The 15,682-nt window shown below is 55.4% G+C and overlaps 1 protein-coding gene across 3 annotated transcripts in view; it reads right to left on the bottom strand.

The window, feature by feature from the left end:
• Positions 1-2,022: 2,022 nt before the first annotated feature.
• Positions 2,023-15,682, bottom strand: part of FBXO41 (F-box protein 41) — an 18,897-nt gene continuing 5,237 nt past the window's right edge. For 2 of the 3 annotated variants that reach the window (XM_014936093.1, XM_014936094.1), the window contains 11 exons: positions 14,059-14,287; positions 13,346-13,425; positions 12,893-13,203; positions 12,501-12,742; positions 11,960-12,075; positions 11,562-11,714; positions 9,472-9,567; positions 8,316-8,434; positions 7,927-8,085; positions 7,090-7,205; positions 2,023-6,208 (listed from right to left, as the gene is read on the bottom strand). In XM_014936093.1, the coding sequence (XP_014791579.1) occupies positions 6,146-6,208; positions 7,090-7,205; positions 7,927-8,085; positions 8,316-8,434; positions 9,472-9,567; positions 11,562-11,714; positions 11,960-12,075; positions 12,501-12,742; positions 12,893-13,203; positions 13,346-13,425; positions 14,059-14,287 (1,684 nt within the window). In that variant the 3' untranslated portion in view covers positions 2,023-6,145. The remainder of the gene's footprint in view (positions 6,209-7,089; positions 7,206-7,926; positions 8,086-8,315; positions 8,435-9,471; positions 9,568-11,561; positions 11,715-11,959; positions 12,076-12,500; positions 12,743-12,892; positions 13,204-13,345; positions 13,426-14,058; positions 14,288-15,682) is intronic. The other variant, XM_014936095.1, reaches the window with a different exon arrangement.

Genomic DNA, 15,682 nt, shown 5'->3' with positions numbered 1-15,682 from the left:
ATGGAAGACAGTGGTGGAAATGTGGTATCTGTCTGGTATCCACCCTTTGAGATGTCATTTAATTAGGCGACTTGATGGTCTGTTACACCACAAAATGTGGTACTTCTGGCCTGTTCACCGTGCGACGAGCACTACAGGCCCCCTTGGAGCCATCCAGTGCATCCCTTAAGGTGACCCTCGTGGCCACTTGTCTCAGCACAATGGTGTGAGTGGTGGCAGTGAAGAGTGAGCGCGGTTGCAGCTTCTGTGTAAAACCCTCTTGGTGTTTCTTAGGGGTGTCATTTAAAGGTGAACACTCCCAAGAGCCAGCTCGGCAGCCTGGGAGGGGAAAAAAGCGGGACTAGTAGGGGCTGGTGGGTTGCCCATGGCAGATGGTGGATCCATGGGGCTGAGGCTGTTCCCCTCCAGCAGCAGGGACCTGGAGGAGTGTGGTTTTTCCTGCCTGTCTCATGGCAGTGTGGTCCCACATCCCAGCACCTGATCAGCCTGGTGAGGAAACTGATCCCGGACTCTGTGGGGTTGTGGTCTGGCAACCAGGAATCTTCCAGCCACCTTGGGCTGCCTTCTCCACCAGTTGGGGCTGCCAACTGCTCCTGTGCAGCTGAGATCAGGGGGAGGCTGCTCCCCCCACAGCGGAAACTGATCCCGGACTCTGTGGGGTTGTGGTCTGGCAACCAGGAATCTTCCAGCCACCTTGGGCTGCCTTCTCCACCAGTTGGGGCTGCCAACTGCTCCTGTGCAGCTGAGATCAGGGGGAGGCTGCCCCCTTTTGTCTCTGTGCCCCCGTGGGGCATGACCAGTAGAGACCACGGGTGCTGAACCCCCTGTGCCTGCAGGGAGAGGGAGGCAGGAGGAGGGATGCTTCCAGTAAGCCCCAAACAGCAACTGGTCTCGCTGGTTTGGCGCTGGCCAAGCGGCTTGGCTTCAGCGCGTGGCTCCCAGGAGAGTGAAAATCCCACCTCAATCTCAAGAGTATTTATTCAACACTGAATCATAAAATAGCTCTTTACACACTTTTTTTTTTTCCTTTTTTCTCTTTTTTGTAATTGGGTAAGTACACATTGTTTACACTCGGCAAAGTTTCAAAGCAACAACATCAAAGTGCGTCTACAGGTGATAGTACCAACCAAAGTGCTAAAACCACAGTCTCCCAACCGCTGGGCAGCACCCCCCACCTCGCCCCCTCTCCCCGGCCAGCGTTGGACCCTGCTGCCACCAAAACCACCCGGAGCCTCCCCCTGACACCCCAATCTCAGCTGCGCCCCACATCCCCTCCTCTCCCCCAACTCCGGGGCAACACACCTTCCAGGGCAGATTTAGCATCGAGGACCCGGTTTAGCATCAAGGGACCGTGGGGTAGGGGGAAGAAGGGATGTTTGGTTCTCCAGACACTGGCACATCGCTGCGAAAAGACTAAAATAGACCTAAATTTATATAGATTTAAAAAAATAACTTAGGAGGCAAACTTGCTACCTTTCGTGGGGGGGGGAAGGAGGAGGTCACTGTACAGGGCCCCTTGAAAGTCGCTCACCAGGGCTGAACTTGGGCGGGAGCAAACACCGCCATGAAGTGCTTTAGGGAAATAATTGCCATTCCTGTATATATATTTTTATATATATTTTTTTTCCCCTCTCCCCGCGGGGAGCTCGTCCTCTGATTATCTCTAAGCAAGTGTGCGTTACCGCGCTCGCTTCCCAACAAGCCGTCTCCCTCCCGCACCATTGCACCCACTTGTCCCCGGCCCCAGCCCGCCTCGTCCCCCCTCTCTCCAGGGGGCTCAATCCCGAGGCTGGATCAGAAAAATCCCATTTTTCCCCGCTTTTGGGTAGTTTTCCCTCCTCTCCTTGCTGCTGCACACTGGGCAAGGATGTGCAGCAGCTTTTCCTGGGGGCAGGAGGGACCGTTTGACCCGCTGCAGGGATTATTTTCCTTCCCACCGGTGGGGAGGGCTGTGTGTCACCACCGCTCACCTTGTGACAACACCCTGCCATGCTTCAGTTGAGACAAACCATCTCTGGTTGCTAAAATCTCCCCGCTCCCTGATTATTTTTTTTTCCCTCTCTTTTTTCTTTTTTTTTTTTTAAAGCATTTTGTCATTTGGCACCGGTTCCCAAATGCTTTCCTGCCACCCGAACCTGCAGGTTTTCAACCCAAAAGCGATCAGCTGAAGCGATGCGCCAGCTCCTGGGGTGGGTTCCTCTAAGAGCTGAGAAGGAAGCATTGTTCAACTACATTAAGGGCCTTTATCAACACTTTTCGTGGTTTTTTTTTGTTGTTCTGTTTTAGCCAAATTTGGAGCCTTTTGGAGGATCCAAACGAGCTGTCCAAGGGCCGGCCGTGGTGGCAGCTGGGACTGTCACATGTGGTGCGAGGTGGCATATCTTTTTTTTCCTTGCCTTCTTTGCTTGATAAAGAGGTTTAAAAACCTCCTTGGACAGACCCAAACTGGGGGCGTTCCCCCTTTTTCTAGAGACCTCACACCCCTGGACACCCCCAAGCTGGGGGCAGAGGGATGAAGGCAGGAGACAGCCGGTCCCCAGAGCATTCCTAGCTCCTGGGGACTCGCAGCTGTGGATGATGAGCAAAATCCAACACATGAGGCGAGACAGAAAAACATGGATAACTTTAGCCCCCAAGCTGACTTTGCTGGTGTTGTTCCTCTTGAGATCCCTGACCAGCATCCAAATTCGAGAGACACGGAATGTCGCGAGTGTTGGCCACAAGGAAACTTTGGGCTAACTCACTAGAAAAGGAAGAAATGCCCCCAAAACTTGTCCTGCAGGCACCAAACCTGGCAGGAACTGGCAGCACCATCCATCCAGCCCCTGCCAGTCCTGACCATCACCATGACCCCAACCGAAAGCTGCTCACTGTGGATGCTTGACCTGGGTTGGGTGGCTGTGCCCTGGCTTTTGCTGGGGATTGTCATCGCAGAGCCCCTCTGGGGCTTCTCTAGGGTCTAGTATGGGGCTGAGCTCATACTGCAGCTGTCCCTTCTCTATCAATCAGCACCCAAATACACCGCGTGGTTTCAAGGCTTTCCCAGAGGATTTGGTATTTCTGTGCATCTCCACCATTTCCAGAAGAAATGGGGTTGAAAAGCTGTGGTTGATGTGGTGAATCCTACAGCCATGAGCAGCGCCACCCGAGCATCCCGTAGGGATGGGGGTCGGCGATGGGGATTTGTGGGGGACCCAACAGGGCCACGCACCGGTGGAATGGAGAGGGAAAGCAGCAGGGAAATCAATATGACATTTCAGCGGAAGAGATACGGAGCTGTTAATGAGCTCGTTGCCATTAACAATCTGGGCAATTAGGAGCTACCAGGAGGGACAGGGAGACACAGGGGTCTCATTACCACTAAGCCTGTGCCAGCCACCTTCATCTTCAGCTGAGGAGGAGATGGAGGAAGGGACTCATCCAAGCCTAGGCATCAAGAAAAATGGGTAAAAGACCCTCCTTTCCATCTTCCAATCCTTGAAACTGCTCAAGGTCTTGTGTCATCGCAGGATTTTTGTAAAAACATGGCTTTGCTAAGCCAGAAGCTGGACTTTTTGGGAATGTCCCAAGGGGAGGCAGATGGTTTACTCTGGTCTTGAAGATACATTGAAGCACCAAATTTGGGTGAGGTTCTTCTGCCATGACTTACAAAACCCTCGCGGCAGTGGGGAACAGGGACGTCACACACCTACCCACACTCCACGCCACCATGGCCACCAGCAGACACAGCCACTGATGGCACCAGCAGCCGTGCTGGCCTCACTGGTGAGCATAGAAGGTTTCTCCAAGAGTCCTCAGCTTCTCCCCCTGCTTTCCATCACCCCATCTTCACCTTCCCCATGACCCAGATGAGCCGGGTGAGTGGCTGGGCCTGGGTTAGCAGGAAACCCGGAGCAGCCACCTTCAGTCTTCAGACATGACTCTCCAACATGATAGTCTTTAAGCATAGAGTGTATAAACATGCTGAGTATATAATTTTCCTTTAAAATCTTTTTTTTTTTTCCTTCTTTTCTTTATAGAAATAAATACTTACTTTGTTTTATTTTTAAGGGAATTTTGCAAGTCTCTGCGCCGTTTCAAATGGTGACTTCTCCACTGGGACCATGCGTGTGGGATGGCTAAAACTCGGGGGGTTTTAGCTTTGCTGGGTGGGTTTTTTGCTGGTTGGGGCATCCTTTGCTCCTCTTGCCCCTGGGTTACGCGTGTCCCAGCCTCCCCGGGATGGTGGGCATGGCAGTGAGCTCATCCCCAGTGCCGGGGAGCTCATCCAATGCTGCCCACGGGGGCATGGTGGGATGCAGTAGTTTCTTGCAGGTGTTCTTTTGGGCTCCCATAATTTGTGCATACATGGAACAGCCTTCTCCTGGAAAGCTTAGTCAGCCGGAGAACAGAGGTGCTTCAAATGGGGGGTTATGGCCAATAAACCCTTCCCCGTTTCAGAGGAGACAGCAGGACAGGACAAGGCGTGGATGAAATGATCTCCTGAGGTGCTTTCTGGAGTTGGAGACTCAGGAGCTGCCTCTAGCCCACTACCAGCTTCAGTGATTTGGAACAGATTTTGTTTTCTATCGGGGTCTCCTGGGCTGTCAGCATGCTGGGAGCCCCCGGCTGAGGTCTGCAGCTCTTGTGACGTGGATGAGGAATGTAGTACCAGGATGGGTCTGTAGCCTTCTTCCTCCTGGGGAAGTCACCCCAGGAGGGCTGGAGGAAGGGGAGATGCCCAAGGAAGGGCTGTCTCCTTGCAGCCATGCCAGCCAACAGACAGTGAAACCTCCAACGATGGCCCAAAGGAGAGGACAAACTCACAAAATCTGCTTTTCCCAGTTGGCTTCCCTCAGCTCAGCATGTCAGGTCCAAGCACGTCTGGCTGGGGCTCAGGGTGGTAGGGGGCTGTGGTTAAGGCCAGTGTGTCCCTGCTGCTGGCAGTGCTGTGATGTGTGTGCCCCATGGTGTGGGCACCTCCTGGCACCTTCTCCTTAGGCTGGAGGATGGAGACGCCTGATCCTGCCAGATGCCTTTCAAAAGCTTTTTCATTTGGAAAAAGGGTATTTTGGAGGCGATGACGTCCTTGCAGGCAGAAAACAGCCAGAAGAAAAAAGCAGAATTAAAAAAACCAAATAGCTGTGGCCATAGATAAGGGATCTACTAGGGCAGTTGAGTTGGTGTTTTCACCAGCAGCTTTGGATTTCAGGACAATTTGGCCAGGATTTCTCCTTCAGGCTGCCTGGGAAGGCAATGAGATGGTAAACGTGGGTGTCCCATGCCAGTCCCTCTCTCCACATGGGCAACTCACTCTGGAGGGAGTCTGAGTGGCTGGTGGATGTTGGTGGGGACAGAAGCGTGACCTGTGTTTCCTGGTGGATGAGGATTTGGAGATGGTTTATTGCCTTGGCAGGGAGGGCCTGGGTGGAGAGGAGGTGAGGCTGGAGGCCTCTGGAAGAGTGACCATTTCTTCTGGTGTCCTCTGGCTCCTACAGCCCCCGAGATACAGCTCTGCCATCCAGGCTTGTGCTGTCATGGCTGCTGGTTTCTGGGCAGTATTTCCCTAGTTTTGGGTGCCCTGATGTTAAACAAATGAAATGAGAACTAGCAGAAACCCTGCAGGAATGCTGGGCACTATTTCCTCTGCAGGAATGCCCCCTTCCCACCCCAGCTCCACCAGCCCACAGAGAGAATGGGGACAGTCCAGCCGTGATGCAGTGGCACCAAGCCCAGCGCTCTGCAAAGAGCTCATGGGGACAGAATGATCCATCCTCAGTTCCCACACCTTTGAACGGCCGAAAAAAAAAAACCATCAGAAAGAGAGTTCAAAGAAAAAGACATTCCCCAAACAAGGATCCTTGGCAACGAGCAGCCGCAGGGGTTTCGAAGCCATCTTCCCTCCTGGGAAAGAGTGTAGCTCTGCCTCTTGTGGCAGCCAAAAAATTTCCTTAAGTAGCACCTTCTCGCCTGCGAGCTGGCCCCGGGGATGAGCACCGGCTGCCAGTCACTAAGGCCTGCAAGAGTTTGGGTTTTTTGTGCATGGGCCGGCATCTCCGTGCTCCAGGTCCAGCAACGGATGAGCGGCAGACAGTGGGTTTGGTTTCATGGGGCCTCTGGCTGTGCCGGGCTGAAGAGGGAATGTGCTTTGTGGTTCCCTGAAGGTCTAACAGCCTCCTTCCACTTTGATGTGTAAAATCTTGGAGAAGCCGGGTCTCTTCCTCAGGGCCTGCAAGAGGGGCAGAGAACATGGTCGGTGCAGGACCTGGCAGTCTTGCAGTCCCGGAGAATGAGCAAGAGAGAGGAGAGGACATCTCGAGTTTCCACCATGGGAAGGGGTCTACCCTGGTCCCATCCCCACCATCACATCCCACTGGGATTTGCAAAGCATGATGGTCAGCGGCCACACAAGGAAAGCCCTTCTGAAATGGCCCTTCTCTGAAGGTGACCCTCAGCCTAGGGGTGGACACGGGTCTGTCTCGCTGCCCGCTGTTGTTCCCATGCCAGGGCCTGGCAGTGGAGTTTGACTGCGCTGGTGGCCCTCCGTCCCCAAGTTCTGCTTTCCTGCATCTCATGGGAGTTTCACCTTATGCCCCCATGGAGCCCAACCCATTGCAGGAAAAAGTCAACCAAAGGATCAAGTGAAATGGAGACACCTATTTTTCCACTTGGACACAGATGGAGGTGTCTGCCTTGGAGACCCTGAACAGACCAAGGACAACCCAAGCCCTGCTTAGCATCACAAGCTAAGCAAGGCCTGCGACTCAGCCTAACTAAAATTGCTCCTATTTGTGCTTTCATGGGTGGGTTTTAAATCACTTCACAGTGTTCGGCAAGCAAGTGGCCCTGCAAAAGAGGCAACAGCCCTTTTATGTCCCCAGGGAAGAGACCCACAGAGAAGCAGCCCTGGTTAAAGCAGCGGGAAGAAATCACAGCATGTTAGATCTTGTTTCAGCCTTTGGGGCATACGTGTCTGATGGACAGTGAGCATTCAGGAGGTCCCTAGTGAGCTAAAATGTTCTTTACTAAGGAAGTTCAGCAGTGGGCTGAAATCCCCATGGAGACACGAGACTGGTGACACATGGATGACCTGGGAATGACATCCTTTACCTGGAGTTTGTTCACCATTTCTTCAAACATCTTCTTGGCTTCAGGGCTGTGGGGCTCCTTGAAGTAGTCCACAATGCCCACCTGCACAACGATGGACTTCAGGTTCCGGCACACGCCTGGGGGCAGAGATACTACCTGGCATCTCCATACCTGGTGAGGAGATAGCTTCCCCACAGCCAGAATGGATCTTAAAAATCATCCAGTGTTCCTCAAAGCTTTATGTATTTGGAGAAACCTCACCCTGAAGATGGAGGAGACCTGCTCTTGGTGGCCAAGACCTCTGTAGGGAGGATGGTGGTCTACGAGATGTTTCCCAGTTGTCCTATCCCAATTCAGCAGTCCTACCTCTTACTTGGGAAACCCTTACTCTTCTACGCAGATAGGTGGGTTCCCAGCAAGTCACACATGCCATGACCATGAGGAATGGCACCTCAAACAGACCTTCCTGTTGGCTGCAGACCTCATTCTCCCCTGAGCTCCCATCCTGGCAAATGGCTTCAGTAAATGGCATCACTCCAAACTCAGATACACCAGAGTGAACCTCAGGTGTGCCACAGAAATGGAGGCCTTGATTGTATTGAGGGCAGCACGGAGGGAGTGTCTTCATCCTCCCTATGGCCCAAGACAAGATCAGCTATCTTAGCCCATCCTTGGCAGGAGACTGTTGGATCTCCTCTTAGAAACCTTTCACCACGGAGCTCCCAGCACCTTCCAGTGTTGGCAGTGGGTTCCTGTGGGCAGGGCTGGAAGGCAGGGTCTGGTTCATGGATCTGGATATCTGGTGGCCTTTTGGTCAATGTATGATGCTATGCATCCCCCCCCAGCATTGCTACTCACTGTTGAAGTGCAGCAGGGCTTTGGGGGTGACCGGCGTGGAGGTCAGTACTAGCATCTCCAGCCCCTTCAGCCCCTCTCGACACATCTCTGCTGCAACCTCCTGATTGATCTCTGCCACGTGATCCAGCTCCAAGACCTGAAGCCGCATGCAGTTTCGGGCTGGAAGGACAAAGCACCCGCTGTCAGCACCACATGGGAAAGGGATGAGGACAGCCAATGGGAATGGGGTGGTAGGAGGGATGGGTGTCAGCAAGGAGGGGCAGGGTGCACCCATGGTCCTTGGGGTGGGCTTCTCCATGGAGATCCCCATGGGGCATCTCCTAAGGGTATACCCTGCATCCAGCAAGGGTATACCCTTCTCTTTGTCCCACTAGAGGAGAGCTACCTACCTAAGGATGCCAGTCCCTGGACACCGCAGCCTGCCCCTCCAATGCCCAGCGCCCGCAGGTGTGGCCAGCACCGGCCGATCATCTGAAGGCAGCGGTTGCTGAAACGTGTTGGCTGCTGGCTGGGGAGATGAAGAAGAAAGAGGTGGGGAGGGCTGGCAGAAAAGCTTACACACATCCCTCTCCCCCCACCCTTATGAGCACTCCTGAAAGTGGTGTGGGACTGGGATGTCTCCCACACCACCAACCTGGGTGTTGCCACGCTGTAAGGAGGTGTCTCCAGAGCAGACGCCTCTGTCTGAGCAACCACCCTGGGCTGTGTTGCAACCAGGACAGGGCAGATCCACGCACTCAGTGTAGACCCTCTGCCCCAAACTCTCCACCTTTGGAGAACTGAATCAGGCCCTGAACTCTGTTCCTTGCTGTGATCAAACTAGTTGCAGGAGCCTGGACCCCTAGATCAGTTGGAGAAGCCTACATGCCACGTGCTGTTTCCCCCCATGAAGAAACAAGCCATCAGGGACCTGGGATCCAGCTTCTCCTGCAAAAGAACATCCCCCTCTGTACACCTCAATTCAGGCTGACGGGGGACATGACATCACACCAAACTTCAGGACAAGAAGAAATGCCTAGGAGGCAGCCCCATGAAGGTGAGGAGACAAGTGACCTTCACAGTGAGCTATGAAACCCTGAGCACCCAGATGTTGTGAGGTGGACATCCACCAGCACCTTCACACCCCCAAAATGCTTTTCCAAAGTGGGAGCAACTGCAGTTGTCTCCCTGAGCAGCGACGTGACACCCTTTTAAAAACATCTGGGCCCTTCAGGACTGCTGTTATATGAGCAGTGAGGAGCTTAGACAAGCGTTTGATGTTCAGCATCTCCTAACAGGCCCATCATGGTTCCCCTTTCATCAACAGTGTTAGCAGCTTCCCCGGAAACTTTCCTGGCTGAGAAGGGAGGTGCCTGCACCCAACAGCTCCCAGCCTTTGCAGGGGGGAATGGAGCCCAACTCCTGACTCCCCAAACTGGCCTCCAGGATTGCTGCTTATTCCATGAGAACCCCCCCTCCAAGCAAATCAGGATCTGGCACCCAATTTCTTTCCAGCCAGTGGTGCCCCTCACACTCAGCCTGGCCTCCTCCTAGCACATCTCTTACCATGGATGCAGAGGTGCAACCTGGAGGGAGATGATGTCCCTGCAACCTGCTCCGAGGGCCCAGATGACTTCATGACCCACGGGGTCTGTGGAGCTCCTGGAACAACACAGAGGACACATGGTGGCCACCACTGGCAGTGATGCTGCCCCCCAGGGGCTGTGTCTGCAGCCTCCACGCTGCCACATCTCTCTGAACCTGGAGGTACAAATCTGGTCATCATTTATAACTCACGATCTCCCATGAACCAGACAGTCCCAACACCAACCCATGCAGGAAGGCTGAAGGCATTTCTGTCTGGAATTGTGCCTTTGGATGTGCAATGTCAAAAAAAATGGAGGAGGGTGAGGTTGAGGGTGAGGTTGAGGGTGAAGCTGAAGGTGAGACTGAAGATGAGGTAAGGCTGAAAGTAAAGGCTGAAGTGAGGTTAATAGTTGAAGGTGAGGTTGAAGGTGAAGGCAGAAGTCTTCCAGGTGCAAAGGTGGAAAGTGATTGAACAGAGACTGCCAGGCCGTGTACCCTTGCAGAGCAAATATAACATCCCTGCAGATCGTGTTGGTTTGGTTTCACTTGCCACCTGCCCAGCCTGGATGGTGAAGGTGCCAGGAGGTGGTAAGGATGTTTCAGCTGATGGGTGGTAACTTCCAACCAAGGGCAGTGGCTGCTCCATGGCCCCTGTACCAGCTCTGTGGTTCTGCTACCACATCTCTACGTGGCTGTTGGCCAAATGTCGCTGCAGAGGTTTGCCGTGGGCTGCTCCTTGGTGCTTTTTGGAGGTATCAAAACAGGCCTTATGGGATGCTGCCGGATTCGTGCAGGGGCATAGTGGAGGAGTAGGTTTATCAGGAGTCATGGCACTGGTTGGGCTCAGCCATGATGTCTGCCCACCCAGCATTTGTGGCACTGGCTCAAAAGAGCTTTCGTTGATGCTGTCAGCTCTCTGCACTCAGTCAATGGAGGAGAGGTGTCAGAGAGCGTTGTCCTGATGCTACCAGCCCAGAGAGAGGACCCCAGCTGCTTCATTTCACTGGGCTCTCTCCCGAAGACCGAGGCCACACTTCCTAACTCTAAATGACCTACTTCGAAACTTCAGGCAAACCTAAAAATAAGCGATGGGTGTTATCTTGGGCGTTTCACACGTCCCCACTGAAGATGCCTGCCAAGGGCCCCTTACGAGTGCGGCAGGTTAATTAGAGCATGAGTCAGAGTCACAGGTTAGCAGGGTGCCAGGAGCGCTTGGGCTTGCTCTAATGCCCTTGGAAGGGCCAATGAAAGAGTCTTTGGGTTAAACCTGGTGTTGCTGGGCTCGCTTGCAGCATGGGGTCCCAGGATCAAAGCCACATCAGATCTCACTTGGTCCAAAACAGAGGAGCCAGCTGGATGTGTTTTCCCACTTGAAGGACTCTCCATCCTGGTCTGGACGCTGAAGTGGCCATTTGCAGGGTGCAGTGGAGCACATTCATCCTCCTTGAATGTGTAAATCCTGTCTCCATGGAAGGCAGAGCCTCTTTGGAAGGTATCCAAGACCAAGGAGCAGTCAGTGATCTCTTCCAGGACCTACACCATCATGGGCCCTGTGTCCTTGCTCTTGGGCAAAGTCTCCAAGTTGGGTCTTACTAATCCCATGACAGAGCCATTCCTCCCTCCCAGGACAGAGGGACGCAGAGGTCTCTTCTCCCCTTTAGAAGCCTTTGTCACGGAGTGACAGTCAGGTGAGACCTCACTGGACCCTGGTGTTGGTGCACCTCTTCTTCACCCTCCTCTAACGTAAAGCAGAGTTCCCATACCAAGACCCTGGTGAGATGGGTAACAGGATGGTGGGCATGGAGCTGGAAGGGAAACATCTGTATGGGAACACGCCAGAAGAGGATGACAGTTGTGATGACAACTTGCACTGGGGACACTGACGCTGGGGCTGCTGCTGGGCTAGGGATATGGAAAGGTGTGTCCTTCGCATCTAGCCAGACAGGCTGCATTCTGACAGGGAATGGGGATGGGCATTAGAGGAGTCCCATGGATGTTCCCAGCCTTCTCCCAGCCAGGGAACCACATGGTGCTCATGGACAAGGGGGAATGCTGGTGGCCACCCTTACCGGTAGGTGACAGCCTGCAGGGCCCGGCAGTGGCAGCTGGCCAGCCAGAGCGAGCGGTCCGTCAGCACGTTGGGGCAGTGCGAGATGCGGAGGATGAGAAGGTTGCTGCCCGTCGCCTGCAGCAGAGACTCCAGCCCAGCTTCCAGACAGCCCCTGCCAGGGATGGAGGCAGGGTCAGGCAGTAGCACATGAGCTTATTCTCCCCATAGCCACCCCAGGAGCGTGATGTGTCCCAGAAGGATCCACAACTCCAGGACACTCAAAACCCACAGCAGGAGCCAGGGTGTGAAGAACGGCCATCAGTGGAAATGTGACATTGATGCTCGTGGAGCATTGTCATCCCTGAGGACCAGTGACTCTGGTTGCAGGAGGAGGAGGCCCGGGATGCAGGGACTCACCGTGTGCTCTTCATGTAGTCCTCTTTGCTCTCCTTCTTCCCCCGCTGGCGTGGCTTGAGGTTTTGGAGGGTGAGGGAGTGCATCTGGGTGCACCACTGAGACAGCATGGCCAAGAACTGGGAGGACAGGGGTGGTCATCACCGAGGGGGACACCCTCAGCATTCCCCATGCCACCCATCCTTGGCTGTCTTGGGCAGACCCGTGCACACACATGCACACACAGCGAGGCATTTCTGCATGCACACACACATGCCATAAATACGTGAAAATGCACATCCGAGGTCACGTAAGAATGGACACAACAAAACCATGGGTGTGACCACAAAAGCATGTGAAAATGCGTGCACATGTGATCATGCCCATGAGCATGCAGGTGTGAGTGTGCAATGGATCCAGCTGCTCCTGCAAGCACACAGCTGTGTGGACCCACGTTCCCGTGACAATAGCAGCGCGACAATCAACACAAGCGAGAGGCTTGCACGGCTTCCTCTTTCTGGAAGAAACGTCTTGCCTGGGGCAGTGCCATCCCCATCCCTGGTACCTTGGAGGACACCCTGGCATTCTCCAGCAGCACCCGCGTCCACACGGCTGGGTGTCGGGCCACGAACTTCCAGTCCTTGCACACCTCGGCTGCCCGCAGCAGGGTCTTGGTGTCCAGGTAAGTGAAGATGCAGAAGAGAGCTGCCCGCATCTTGAGAATCTCCGGGCTGATCACCTCGCTGGAGTGGCCTGGGCTGCCCCTCTCCAGCCGGCCCGCCTTGCCCCCAGCCCCCTCGGTCCTGGCTGTGGGACACCCACCGTCAGTCGCCACCGGCGGCTGGGGAGGGCAGCGGGGAAGGGACGCTCCCTGCGGAGCGGAGAAGCCATCCCCGTCCCCCACCTCCCAGCCTCCCAGTCCTCCCACCCCACCAGAAGAGCCCAGCGTGGCCTCACCCGTCAGGCGGCAGCTGCCGGTGGGTCGGGATGCGGCTGATCCGGGTGCCTCCGGCTCCCAGCCCTCGGCCTCCGACTCGGTGGTGCGGGAGCCCACGTCGGAGACGTCCCCCTCCTCGCCCTCGGTGCTGTTGCGGTAGGGCCGGCGGTGCCAGTTTTGGATGGCCTGCCGGCGCAGCCCCGAGCCCCGGGCGCCGTCCCGCGCTGGGTAGGGGTGTCCGTCGGCGGTGTCGTCGGTGGGACACGGCTCCGCGCTGTCGCTGTCGTAGCAGCCCGAGCTCTGCGACACCGCCTTCGCCCGGCTGGAGGCACTGGGGGACGGGGATGCCCGGCCTCAGCACTTACTGGGGTCTGCATCCCCTTCCCCTCAGCTCCTTGCACCCCCTACCCCCCAAAAAAACCCCCAAGCATCCCATTAAAATCCCAAACTGGCATCACGGACAAGGGACTCACCCAGTGCTGGAGGAGGAGCGCTGGTTGGACACGCCGTAGGGACCGTGCACAGCCACCCCTGGCCCCGGGTGCCGGTCTCGCTGTGGGCAGAGAAGCCAACTTGGTGAAACCCAAAATGTAGGTGGTGCAGCCGAGGGAGACAACCCCCATAACCCACTTAGCACCAACCACATTCTTATGTGAGGCCATCCCCAAAACGGGATGCAGAGGAGCATCCCCAGCACTTTGCTCATGCTTGCTGTGGAAATGCAGACCCACCAAGAAGCAACTTCTCTTTGGGTCTCCCCCTGCCCCAGATTACCCATTTCCCTGTGGGAATGAGATGGGGGTCCCTACACCTTCCTGCCTAACCCTTTGCAGCCATCAAAGGGTTGCCAGGAGGTGTAATGATAGGACAAGGGAAAACGGTTTTAAATTGGAAGAAAAAAGATTCAGATTGGATCTCAGGAAGAAATTTTTTACTATGAGGGTGGTGAGACACTGGAACAGGTTGCCCAGGGAAGGTGTGGATGCCCCATCCCTGGAAGTGTCCTAGACCAGGCTGGATGGGGCTTTGAGCATCCTGCTCTAGTGGGAGGTGTCCCTGCCCATGGCAGGGGGGTTGGAACTGGATGATCTTTGAGGTCCCTTCCAACCCAAACCACTCTATGATTCTATGATTCTATCAGAGAAGCCACATGGGTGCATGCCCGAAGCCGCGGGGGTGCCCGTGCCTGTGCCCGCGGAGGTACCGGTCGGATGGCGGCCTTGGCCCCCGGCGTGCCACAGCGTCCCAGGCTGCCATTTGGGGTGGTGCCACAGCTGCTGCTGATGATCTGGAGCTGCTTCTCAGCCCGGTCTGCCCGGTCCAGCAGCTCCTCGATGAAGTGCTGGAGGCGGACCTTGGCGTTGGCCTCGCGGGCAGCCGTCTCCTTCAGGAACTGGTCGATTTGCAGCACCTCCCTGCATGGAGGGACCAGTGGGTGATATCCCAGTCCTTCCCCACCTGTCCCTGTGAAACACCTTTGTCCCTGTCCCAGAGCCACCTCTATCCCTGTCCCAGAGCTGGAGTTGGAGATCGAGGATGCTCACGTGCATCCAGACCATTCCATCATCAGCCTGGTTTGGGTCTGTGCCAACCCAGAGAGCTCCTGGGCATGGTTTGGGGCAGAGTGTGAACCAAGGGATGTTGCCAGCAGGCAGGGCAGATGTGGCCACCTTATTTTGTGGGGGATGACACCCCCAGCACCTTCACTTGGATGTACAATCCAGCCTGAGCCTTTGCTGCCAGGACTGGGGTCAGGCCCGTGAGTGGGATGGAGAGGAAGGAGGAGGATGATGATGGTGTGGAGGGATGATGGAGAAGGATGGCAGTGGTATCCTGCCATGTTCAGAGCAGACTTAAAGGAAAGACCTTAAGGGCAGCCTGAGGTCCCTAAAGTCAACTCAGCCCTGTACCCTGTTATGCCCAGTGGTTAGAGTGCCCTATCTCCCTTGTTAACAAATTAATTAGCAGGCACTCGGGAGCTTTAGGCCTGTGGGATGGGCAGGGTTTGCCCTCCTGAGCACTGAGACAGCGTTCCCAAAATGTGGCCACCTTTGCGTGCGGTGGAGCATGCTCGCAGCTCGGGGGCTCTGTCCCACCTGGCACATGCCTGGCACAGCCTCCCCCCCAACCCCCCCGACCTTATCCCCCCTTTCCCAAAACCTTGGGCATGTACACACAGCCACACGCAGACATCTCCCTTCCTGCGAGCACACACCTCCCAAAAATACAGGCAGCCAGACCCACCTGACCATCACACCCCTTTGCAAGGCACGTGCCCTGTGAACACACACACGCACACCCGGGCACGCACACACGCGTAGCCCTCGTGCACACCCCCAAGTGCGTCCTGCGCACGCTCAGAGCCACCCCTTACATGCACAAGCACCACAAAAACACAGATGCAGGTGTACACCCCGACACACACACAGGCAGCGTCACGAGCAGTGAAACGCACACACCCCCCCTCCCAGGCAAACATACAGTGGGTCGCACGCACACCCGGCACTGATCTCACCCGCGTGGCCGATGGTGCGCACACACACGTGCACAACTGCTTTCACACCTTTGCTCGGTGCCACAAATCCCCATAGGTGCACGAACACGGCTCTGCACGCCTGTCACACACACCTGACCATGCACAGCCAACCGTGCACACCCAATGGTGAACGCCCGACTGTGCACACCCAGCCGTGCACACCCACTAGCAGAGAAGCTCAAAGAACAAGGGGGGGACAGCCCTTCGTGACATAATTCCCGTTGCTGGTTACTAATTGCCATTTAATTACCAATTAGTTGCCCCCCCCCCCCCC

Source organism: Calidris pugnax, unplaced genomic scaffold, assembly GCF_001431845.1.
Source record: "Calidris pugnax isolate Ruff unplaced genomic scaffold, ASM143184v1 scaffold14, whole genome shotgun sequence".
Taxonomy (NCBI): Eukaryota; Metazoa; Chordata; class Aves; order Charadriiformes; family Scolopacidae; genus Calidris; species Calidris pugnax.
The sequence above is the reverse complement of the archived record's forward strand: the minus strand, read 5'-3'. Positions and strand labels throughout refer to the sequence as shown.